This window comes from Bombus pyrosoma, linkage group LG11, assembly GCF_014825855.1.
Source record: "Bombus pyrosoma isolate SC7728 linkage group LG11, ASM1482585v1, whole genome shotgun sequence".
Lineage (NCBI taxonomy): Eukaryota > Metazoa > Arthropoda > Insecta > Hymenoptera > Apidae > Bombus > Bombus pyrosoma.
The window spans coordinates 11,762,445-11,774,597 of NC_057780.1; the positions used below are offsets into that span (position 1 = coordinate 11,762,445).

The 12,153-nt window shown below is 39.8% G+C and overlaps 2 protein-coding genes across 3 annotated transcripts in view; one reads left to right on the plus strand and one right to left on the minus strand.

Annotated features, from left to right (window-relative positions):
• The window catches only part of LOC122572506, a 159,387-nt gene that overhangs the window by 124,160 nt on the left and 23,074 nt on the right, over positions 1–12,153 (minus strand). The window lies entirely within an intron of this gene.
• The window catches only part of LOC122572504 (junctophilin-1-like), a 43,604-nt gene that overhangs the window by 27,712 nt on the left and 3,739 nt on the right, over positions 1–12,153 (plus strand). Inside the window, 5 exon segments of the mRNA XM_043737504.1 lie at positions 7,989–8,284; positions 8,371–8,538; positions 8,648–10,110; positions 10,394–10,531; positions 10,939–11,197. Of these exon segments, the coding sequence (XP_043593439.1) occupies positions 7,989–8,284; positions 8,371–8,538; positions 8,648–10,110; positions 10,394–10,531; positions 10,939–11,197 (2,324 nt within the window).

A 12,153-nucleotide genomic window follows, 5' to 3' on the forward strand; every position in this document is an offset into this window, starting at 1 on the left:
CCGTGCGAAAGTAATCGTCCACCCAAGGAGAGTATGTCCGTTACAGTTTTAGACGCGGCTCCTTTTTATGCGGACAATCTTCTATTTTTTTTTTTCCTCCGCCGCTTTACGCCTCCGCCTCCCTCGCATAATAGCTCACACGACTACACACGCGCTCTGTCGTCGTACTTAATTAATAGGTTTCAAATAGACTGACCTTCCTTCCGATACACGATTCACCGCGATAACGTCGGTAGATGGAAATAACCGAGATTCGATGGTCTAATTTTGCTTTTATTTGGCCGCTTCTCGATCGCCTAACGGCCACGAACCGCCAACGGTGAATAGTTTCGAATAAATACGGCCGTACGCGAGTCGAATGATTTAGCGCCGATCGAGGGAGCAGACCATATGGGACTATTTCCACTAACCCACCGTGCAAAATGTAGCGTAGGATTTTTGAAAAATTTTAACGATTATATAGAAATGGGAGCGATTTGAGGAAAAATGAATCAACCATAAACGTTACGAAAATATCAAATAATTGAGATATAAGAAACAATTAATAACGAGCTATTTTCACCTTATTTATAGAAAATATCATTCAATTACATCAGGTCGGAGTAATTGTACAATTTGATATTTCTGATAGCAAGTAGAACTAAAAGAGTAATCGAAGATACGAAAGTCAAGACTCGTTAGAATTCCATGAAAGCTTGAAACACGACCGCGAGAACGTATGAAGAAGCGAGGTCAGGTACAAAATCCGACCTGACAATCGGGGCTAGGTACGCTATAGCGTTGTACGTTCAGGTATCATTCGAAAGAAACAAACAGACGAGAACGACAGGCTTGTGGGGTGGTTAGTGACGATCTGGTGGAGGCTGCGGACCGAAATACACTCGCATGGCCAATTCTTACTAGCACAGACGCGATTTTCATTGCACGTGCAACCAACCACCATCTTAGATGGTGGCCGCGCTATTTCAGGCGGGCCAGGCAGTGCCATGTAGCGAAACAGGATCGTACACCGACTTTTGTTTACCCGTAGACAACGAAATCTCTTCGAAGAATCTCGTTTTTATCGTAATATCCATCACGATCGTGTAAATTGTTATCGATACATGGTCGAATATAATGTTCGTCTGCTGGGCGAACTGGCCAATTTTTAACAATTTTGAGGTTGAAAATAAAGAGAGCGAGGTTCGAGAATGGAAAAAAGTCAGACCACTGGCGATCAATTTTTCAGCGGCGAAATTCACCGATGATTATTTTAGCGCGAGATACCCGGCCGTTCTCTATCATGGCTGTGTCGAATGAAAGTTTGCGTGGCTCGATGGCCGCGATACTTCATGCACGACGGATATAAGCCAGAAAGGGTCTTCACCCTCGTAATCTATACGGAACAGGTTGGAACTCTCCTACTCGCATGAGGAAACCGAGTAAATAGAGAACACGCTCGTAGTTGGAACTGTTGGAAGTCGTTTGATAAATAGAGGAACGACCCCGTAGTAAACGTTTTTAGGGACAACCGGCGAACACCGACGCGTGTTTTAACGTTACACGCGCCTACGCGGTCACGTGCTTTTCAGCGTCAATTAAGTCGCAGGCAATTTGCCTTCCATAGATATCGCGAAATATGGGATAATGTTTGCGTAACAGAAATAACATTCCACCGCCAAAAGGATAAAATCAGAAGTTCTGTAATCGCGTGTATGAAGTTGTATTTATCGCGAACGAATTTTGTAAAATATAAACGGCGAAGTTTCTTCGCGTTAGAACTAGAGGGGTAATTCAAATGACCAATTGACCATCTTCTTGGGCAATGGACACATAAGGTAGAATGGTAAATTGAATAAATTGCGTGGGAAGTTTTACTTCTAGTTTTGTAATATTAGCTACGTTTGAATTGATAATTATAATGGTTCTTAAGGAATTTCGATCTTCTTATATTAATAAAATAAAGGAAAATTTAATAATAATTCAAGTATTTATTTATCTATATATCCTAGAGACTCTTTTTTTCATAAAGCTTCTGAATTCGTGATTTTTGATAGAAATTTTATACATTTACAATGCTATACTTTTGGGAATTTGGATGATTCTTTTATGAAGAATATAAATGAAGCTTGTTTTTCACATTATATTTATTCGTGAGCCTTGCACCAAGGTCGAACTACGGAAACGACCTTATCCTTGAAGACCACGCGAGAACGAAACAAACTTAGCCTAATCGAAGAAAACAACACGGATAATGCCTTAAACGAGAGAAGCTCGAGTCGAAACGACAAAGTGGAATAACGGAAAAGCACGAAATTCGACGCTGCTCGAGTTCCACGAAGTGGAACAAGCGTGTCGCGAAGAGAGGCAAGGGAAAAGCAGACTCGACGGAAATTCAATAACCAGTAAAAGTTTCCGTAACGGAGAAAACGAACGAACAATCTTTCTTTCTCTTTCTGTCTCACCTGCGAAAGATACAGGCGGCTAGTAGATGAAACATTGTGAAATTAAAGCCTTGACAATAATTAATATAGGTCGTCGTTAAAAAATGACCAATCAATTAAATAGAATCTTCAATAATTAGTACTTCGTGTTTTTCTTTACAATTTCGTATTTTTACTACTTACTTGTGTGTTTGTATAATATTTTAGTTTAACGGTCAAAGCTCCTCACCATGTAAGTCATGAAAGTGGTGTCTCTTAACAGCGTCAGTGAAATTTCAAAATGTTTTATACAGCGCACAGAATATGTACATGAAAGTTTTGTACGTCCAAACATTTCTAAGATCGTAGGTGATCCACTAGCTCAATCAAATTCAATTAAAAGAAATTTGAGATGTCTACCTTACTACTACGATAAATAATATTTTTTCCACTCGTTCAACCGTAAAAATATCACTTTTGCACGACGAATTCTTCTGCATCGTGAATATTGCAATATTCGCGTAAAAATCGTCGAGAGAAGAACACGTTGACGGGATTTTTTGTCCCGAGGCGTTTCCAACAGACGAACAAGAGTTGACCCGAATAGCTGAAACGGTCCACGAAACGTCTCTCGTTGCTACGAGCGATTTTAATCTTGGTCCCGTTGAGATTTCGCAGGACCTGTGCTTAGGATAGGAATATCACGGAAGAAGGCAAGCTAATTTCCATAATTGTGTTAGAATTCGAAATGACGAATGGTCACGATGTTCCTCGGGATAGAGTAAACCTTCTTTGGATTTCCAACTGGGACAAAGGGTAACTAGCTGGAGACGAAGTACGTTTACCGGAGAAGTATAAATGAAATTTGATTAGGGTTGCTTAACGGTCTCTGAAAGTCTGTAAAGTTGTAGTTCGAATAGCGTAGTTGCGACGGTATTCTGATAAGATTACATGAATTGTTCCATGCAGTTTCGAGATTGATTTACGACAAATTGTCGCAGATATACTCCTACTAGTGTTAAAATTCTTATACACAAATATTAGAACGCTTCTTTGATTTTATATAAGATAAGAAATTGGTTCAAGGGAATGATCAATAATCAGTTAGAATCTTGCGTTTATATGAGATAATGATTTAGAACTTTTCGAAAATCCTTTGTAACTGATAATGCTACAGAGATTGATACTATAAAAGGCACAATAATGGAATCAATCAATCATATGTTGGCCTTCACAATTCCCTGGTTTTATTGAAAGAATGTTAAACGAATTAGATATGAAAGTGAAAGAAAAGCTTGAAACTCATTATATGTACAAGTGGAACTTCAAATATTTTTACCCACCGTATAGAAAATAATTATGAACGTATAAACAAAGTAATCAGTTATAGATAATCTTATCTATACATTTGTATTGTACAGGATATATTGTTGCCATTCCTCGTTACGATAGGAAAGTACTCTAAATTTTTAAAACTCTAAGTCGTCTTACGTATTAATAAAACGACTTACGAAAAGACTGGTACACACCAAGAAAATTGGCAATTTTGAGGTAACCGCAAAGATTACTTCTAAAAATGAACTACTTTCTAAAATGGGAATATTATTATTCCTAGTAATATTTAACAAAAAGAACCGCATAAGCCGAAAATTGTTCCAACCTTTTTTTAATAGTAAGAAATATATATGTACATAAAGAATAATTTATTAGAAACTCTCGAAACTTAAGAATTATTGCCTAAATTTTAAAACGTCAAAGATTTTCCCATCGCTAAATAATCAAATTGTTAATAAGCAGATTGAGCATCTTTGTGCATTTCAAGGATATTAATAGAAATATAAATTTGTATAAACGTCCACAACATCTATTAATAGGTTTCTATTTCAGACTGTCTATCCTCATAAATAGAAATACAAATACGAACGTTTAAATACATGCAAACCTTTATATAGATTACATTTCCTTAATCGTATAATTCATAGAAATCATAATCTCCATATCCATAAACTTCATCGAACTGTCCATTTTAAATCGATTTCTCAAAAATATACTTTACTTAGCCGTGTCACGTTTTCATCAAACCTACAGCCAAATATTCGCGCGTCTCTGATTATTTGAAGGAATTTTTCCGCTCCTAATTATTTTTCAAAATGCCCACTGAAAAATTCGCTGTTTCACGGAACGAAGAAGAAAACAAAAAAAACGAGACTCGAAGAGGCACGAAAAGAATTTGAACCGCGGAGAGGTGGGATTTTTCGTTCGTTCACTGACGGAACAGAAAGAAACGGCAAGTGGTCGAATCGTGGGCGAAATTAATTAAAGGAGAAAAGAAGGAGGCACGGTTAGGCGCGATTTACGGTGGTGCAATTTCGTGGACCGGGCTCGCATCGGCAGCCGAAGCGTGTCGAGAAGCACGGCATGACCCACTTGCTTAAACGCTGGCGAAATAATATTCCGCTTGGGAAGGGAGAGTCGTTTCCATATGTACAGTCGGCTGCAATAATGCCGTCCGCAGACTCCATTTTCCGAGTCCTCTCTCCTGACCCTGGTACTTTTCTGAAACGAGGCTGGCTGCCGCTCTGCAATCGATCAGCGGACGACCAGCTCCTCTCCTCGTAATGACCTTAGTAAATAGATAGATCGCGCGATAAATTGCGTCGTTAATTTTTTAATAGTCTTCAGCCTCCTGGCGATCGTGAGGATCGTCACGGACGATGATTACACCGCACGATCAACGAATTTGCGGCTTTACTACTGAAAATGAGCCGAGGTGTTTAATTATTAACGTTGATTATTATTTTCTTGTATTTAGGACTATTCTGGTTGATTGTTACAATTAGAGCGCTGCCCTATATTAGAACAAAATGTTTCCTCTAAGTAAATTAATTTACAGAGAATTTATAAAAAATTAGATTTTTTCGTGTTGTAATTAACCGAAGATCTCCATGCAAGCAAATGGGGATTTTTTCCGAAAACGAGATAAGTACGGGAGAAACTTTCCTATGAGAGTAGTGACATCTAGTGTCTTAATGATCAGATTCTACGGTAGAACCTCTCAGTAGATTCATACGCACAAGCGAGTTTTTCTGTGTCAATTTCGCTTTCGTTCTAATCTAGAATCTCTTACTTTCCGTGTTTTAAGAAGATTATCAGAATACCATCGAAACAAAAGTCCACGCTGCATTTTTTAAACTTGAAAAATTCTGAAACGTCCAAAAAGAAATACGACTTGATGAAAAAATTAAGTGAAAGAGAGAAAAATAAGTCAAAGAACGCCAAGGTATTATTGAGATAAAATTACGATAAAAAATGAATTCTTTCATACTCTCCGTAAACTTGAGAACTATAACGGTAAGAAAAATGCGATCAAATGATAATCATTGACTAGCTAGTTCTAACGAATCTCGACAAAGTTTCTGTCTATTCTTGGTTTGTTCTCCATTAAACCCTTCGTCCATGAATTTCTATGTTTCAATCTCAATCATTAATATGATCATTGAAAAAACCTTCTAATGTTTTCGACCATTGTTCTTTGTAAAGGCGCCCGAAAAATATTTCCGCTATTAATAATCGATAAAAAAGAATTTTTCTCGCAGACCAAAAATATTGAATTCTGCAACTATACGATCTACAAAAACAATCCGATCGAAACAAACTCAAAGGACAGGAAATGTAATTGAAGATGTCTGTGCTTGAAAAAATAGTTTCCAAAAGTCGATGTCCAATAACTGAGAAACTAAAAACACGTACGTACTATCGGAGAAACGCATTGTTGTTGACTGTACGAATCGAATCCGCGGGAGGTTGCTTTGTAATCACGACTGGAATAAAGGGAGAGAAGCATCACTAGCGTGCATCGTGAAACGACAAACGACATGCATCGTTCCCGTTGCAATCGCGGTACTTTGTTAATGCCCGACGAATACGGACGGAAGACTTTGATGATTATTGTTGGTCGAATAATGCAGGACTGTGCGAGGAACGCTGCAGAATGGAAACGCTTTCGAGTAGCTCGCTGCTACTTTGTTGATCATTGCGGCCTACTGAAAAGTGTTCTTTGTTTCTTTTCCTAGCGAAATACTTTTTCAGTGGATCGCGCGGAATTCGCGTGCTAACACAGTGGCCACGAAAGATAAAATAGACCGTAATGTAAATTGGTGAAAAAGTTAAGTCGTTATACGATTAAAATTTAAAGTTATTCGTTAAAAATGTTTCGCACCATAGATGCATTGAATTATTTTCTAACATTTCTAATATCATAGATCCGCGATATCATTACCTGACTCTCTCTAGTTTAACCTATATACCTGTTCATTAAACTTCACGATCATACTTTCGCGACTCTATGAATAGTCAACTTGAAACTTTCTGAAACACGGAATGCTTAAAAATCTCTTTACATATATATGTATACATGTTACACGGATATATGTTGAGTACAATTTTTTCAAATCTTGAGTTATAACGGGACTGTGGCTTTTATGAAAATTTATTTCCACATCAACGAATTGATATTTCTTATGGCCACATAAATATCCGCGTAACGCTTATTATGCTACAATACACAAATTCTTTCGGCAAGAAGAGAAAGAAAGCGTATAAGAGGCGTCGAATAGGGAAACTCGACAAAGATTGGAAATTCTTCCACGAAAGATCGCGTGGTCGTTAATGATAGCCTTCGTGCGATGATCATTCAGCCGGTGCTAGATCAGCGGTCTGCAGACGGTCTGCGGTATCTCATCGGCGTGGAATTTAGATTTTCTTCGAATGAGGAATGCACCCACACGTTATCCGGAATAATTCCATCCCTGAGTCGCACACGTAACACGTTTGTTCTCACCAGTCGCGCGCCACTACGTGACTCATGCGAGACATTTTGAAACGCGGTCACGTTTTGGCAAAAACAATGCACCTTATTACCAAGTGCAAGCGTTCCCGGGAATTCGTCACATCCGCCCGTATGTAGCATCGTTCCTGGAACGTGATTTCCAGGACCCTGTTTCTAACATGAACCGGTGAACCACAAAGTTTCGTCTTTACGGTGGGAATATGTAAATTCCACGGCAAAAGCGGCTGTCGGTAGTTGATTGGACTTGGTATATTCCAGGAAAAGGAAACGGGATACGCTTTAAACGAATTTGCAAATGTAAGCATATGTATATTTATCAAAAGATGGTAAACAGAAAAATTTGCTTGCGAGAAAAGATTTGAGTTCTTCCTATGGTTTTACGCTCGCGTTGAAATTTAAAATGTAAGTGAAACCCTTATAATAGTCTACTGAGACCTTTTATCAACCAAACGTAAGAAACAAAAGCTTACGAATACGAGTAGCTCGTTTATAGGTCAAATCAAATAGTAGTTAATCTAGCGTAAGCAATTTTATTATTTACTCTGCCACGTGTGGTTACAAATTAAATCAAAAACAAAAGGTAAAAAAAGAAAAAATCTAAACATTGATAATATCGCAAGCTTAATTGGATGATTTATTGTATAATGTAACCGATAAGAGAACGCGATATAAATGGAACTTTCAATAGACAGCGATCAAGAAAACTAAGTGATTAACGATAGACTATCTTTTTATAGGCACGTATCAAGGTCAGTGGTACCACGGCATGAGGCACGGCTATGGCGTGAGAGCGAGTGCTCCGTTTGGTTTGGCGAGTCATTACAAACCGTCAAAGCACGTCAGGGCTTCCTTGACGTCTCTAAGGAGCGCGGACGATGGCGGGGCAGTGGCACCGACACCAGAACCGACCGACAGAAGGGATCGTCGTGTTGGTGACAGTAGGGGTGGTTTCGTGTTAAAAGCTAGGAGCGACAATCCACCAGCAAGAAGAAAGAGTCTCACGGAGAAATCCTTGAAGAAGGGCATTCTTTCGGTAAGGCGTAATTTTAATCCTATCAAAATTAGAGAAAGATAGTGAGGTTTGAGACAGGTTGGTTTAAATGATAATTGCAATTTCAGGGGCTGAAGATTCGAAAGCAAAGAAGTACAGGTGATCTAGAGAAACATGGTACTGGAGGCAGTATTAGGAGTAATGCTAGCTCGGCATCGTGGATGTCGACAGAAAGCTCGCAGAGTCAGGCTTCGGCATCTGTTCATACGGACAGCAATGCTTCCTTCGTCATCGAGGTGAGATTCGTTGTGATATTTTGGCGAACAATAGTACGAAAAAGGTTAAAACGGCTGAATAGTTTTCTAATATAATTTTCCTTGAATAAGAACAATATTTCATTTTCAGGACGAACAAATGGACGCCTCGGTAACCGAGACGTACCTCGGCGAGTGGAAGAACGACAAGAGGACAGGCTTCGGTATATCGGAGCGTAGCGATGGCCTGCGATACGAGGGTGAATGGTTCAATAATCGAAAGTACGGATACGGTGTGACAACGTTCCGCGATGGCACCAAGGAAGAGGGCAAGTACAAGAACAACGTGTTGATCACCAGCCAGAAGAAGAAGCATCTGTTCCTTATCAGATCGGCCAAGTTCCGTGAGAGGATAGAGGCTGCGGTGAATGCGGCTCAAAGGGCGAGCAAGATCGCTCTTCAGAAGGCGGATATAGCGATCTCGAGAACAGCCACTGCGCGAGGAAGAGCCGAGTTAGCGGATGCAGCTGCCGAGCAAGCGAGAGAAGATTCGGAACTGGCTCAGCAGACGGCGAAGCAATTTGCGCCGGACTTCCGACAACCTGGACTCGAGAGATTACGTAACAGGGAGATACCGAAGTACGTGCCACCACCTCAGGACAGTATTCCAGCGAAGAGTATTCTTCACAAGGGGGGCAGCGTGGATCAACCTAGTTCTACGCCTATGAAGAACCCGACCTCGGAAACAACGTCGGGAACAACTACGTCAGCGACAACCACGGCAAGTAACGTGATGCAGTCGATCAGGAGAGCCAGCATGAAGCCGCAGAGCCAATTGTCACAAAATCAACTGCTGAGCAATCAATTGCCACAAAATCAGCTACCGCAGAATCAGTTACCGCAGAATCAGCTATCGCAAAGCGAGCTAGCGAATCAGGTGACCCCAGCTCAACTGGTGAACCAGCTACCTCTGAATCAATTGAACCAGACTACCTTGAGCGGTCAAAATCTTTATCAAACGCAGTACCCTCAGTCGATGGCTCAGAATCCTATTCAACAGTATCCTAACAGTATACCGAATCAGTATCAGCCAATGAGTCAGTTCCAGGGAGGGCAATACGCTCCACAGAATCAGTACCCTGTTCAAGGTAGTCCCTATAATCAGCCTCAATACCAACCTATGAATCCACCTCAGGGCGATCAGTATTTGTACCAACAACAACAGCAGCAAGTTGGACCACACGGGTATCAGAATATGCAAGGTTATCCTAGTCAGCAGGTAATAACACATTAAGTAGATTACTAGATCTTCTTTTCGATTAAACTGTGTAGGTTATATAATTTTGTGCATATATATCAATCCTGTTCAATTTCTTTTTAGACGTTACCGAATCAATATGGGCTAAGTCAAATGAATCAATACAACTCCCAGCAAATATATGGGGAACAGCAACAGCAGCAATTACCACCCCAATCACAAACCCAAATTCCACAACAATACGAACCTGATGGCGACCCAAAACGACCACCGAGTTCTACGAGTATACGAAGAAACAGCAGGGTTTTATCCCCCCAGGATCGACCCAATACCATTGGGCAAACGCTAAACGACAGGTCTCTGAGCTCATTGTTTACGCGAATAAATTAATACAACAAATTCGATTAACGCTAGAAGTATCAAACTCGTCACATTGACGGGGTTAACATTTTTTGAATACACGGATAGTACGATTGTTAGAACACCCTGTATATAACTATTTACTGTAATCATGTCATTTCAATAATAATTAGATAATACACATTATTGATAATTCTAGCGTTAAGGATCTGTTGCATATTCTTCTTATTTCAAAGGATATTTTCTTAATTATATCGGTTCTGATCTATCATTTTACAGGCTAGATCATTATAAGAGGCCGCCCAGTCGTGATAGTTCCGTAGATCGATACGCTAGAGCGCATTCCCGATTGACTGGATCGAGACAGCCGTCCGTCGATAAATCCGTCACGAATCCATCCCTAGACATGCTCGACAGGTGCCTTGCAATTTGTCTGTCTTTTAGTTACAATATTCCCAAAACTTATCCTCTTCATTTATATATATATATATTTATTATCTTCATTCTACGCCAAATGCAGTAAAATGAAGTAAACAATTTAGCAATTTGTTATCCATTCGTTTACAATTAAACACTGATCAATAATAATGGAAATTAACATTCCCAAAATATTAAATCCCATTTTCATTCGTCAATCTTTCATGTCGCTCATCTGCTTATTCGATATTTCAATTTTTATGATACTAATTAAAAAATGTAACAAATTTTAATCTACCATTGTAATTATGGATTAAATTGTAAATTACTCATTGACAATCAAAAGTGGACCAGTAATAATAAAAGTATTAACGACGAAATTTTAACGCTTCGATCTGCAAATTTAGATCTATGAGAGCACCGAGCGCGATTCGATCGGGCACACCATTAAACGGATCCGTGGTGGGAAGCGGTGCCGCAACACCGACGTACGCTGCCTCGACTTCCGGTCAATTCGAGGGCGCCCTCCTGAAGAATCGTAACCTTGGACAAGATATTCTGCCGAGTCCAGGACAGCCTAAGCGTACAGAAAGCCTCTACGTAGCTCCCGGACGCGGTTCGACCGCATCCGGTGGCGGAGGCGGTGGCGGAGGCGGCATGTCGAAGGTGAGTCTTCTTTCTTTCGTACTTACTATCCACCACATAGATATTACATTCGCATATTCTTATGTCTCTTTACTTGTCACGCGACATCGATGTCCTTGCACTTGCGTCACGAGACCTCGAAAAGGAGCTGCGAGTTTTTTGGATCCGAACTTCACACGCTAACTTATTCCTTTGTTTCTTTACATCTGTGTAACATATCCTGTTTAATCCGCTATTCGAATTGAAATTTGGAATACGTGATAAAAAGGAATTTTGTATTTCTTCGAAGTAAATCTACATTGAATTCTAACGTTTTATTGTATCATTTTTAATCCAAGTATATGAATTACGCTATCTTCTTCGTTTGTGGTTGTTCAAATTAAGATATATGAAGTAATCTTTTTGCATATCTTCTCGGATGTGGTGTCCCGTTATATATAATTCAATGATCCGGAATACGTTTCACCTGTTGTTGCATCCTTCCGAATATCGTGAATGTTAAATCAAAGAAGATCCATATAGATTCGCTACTCCTTTTCTCATAGGCTTTCCCTTTAGTGTATTATTTAGGCCTTTGTCACGAGTCTATCCACCGAAATTCCCCGGGGATTACGTTTCTTCGACAAACGTTCGAGGAAGTTCCTTTCGGGAAAGCCGCGACGCGGAAAAAAAGGAAAATTTGTAAAAAGTTCGGCAAATAGTTTCAACGTATTAAAATCGGTTTCGTTTTAAAAGTACGCTCGACCGCAACGATTTTTCGACGAAACGCAACGAGACGCTTTTCCAAGAGTGTCGTTCAAAAATACCACCGGATGTTAAACAAGATAACAATCGTTCGCTGTTACTCGTTCATTCACGCTTCCCGCGAGAACATTAAGAATTTATAGCTAACTATCTCGCAATGAGAGAGAAAGAGAGAGAGAGTTTTCTCATGAAAGGAAATACCTCCGGGACGACGTAATCGTTTAGATGAGCCT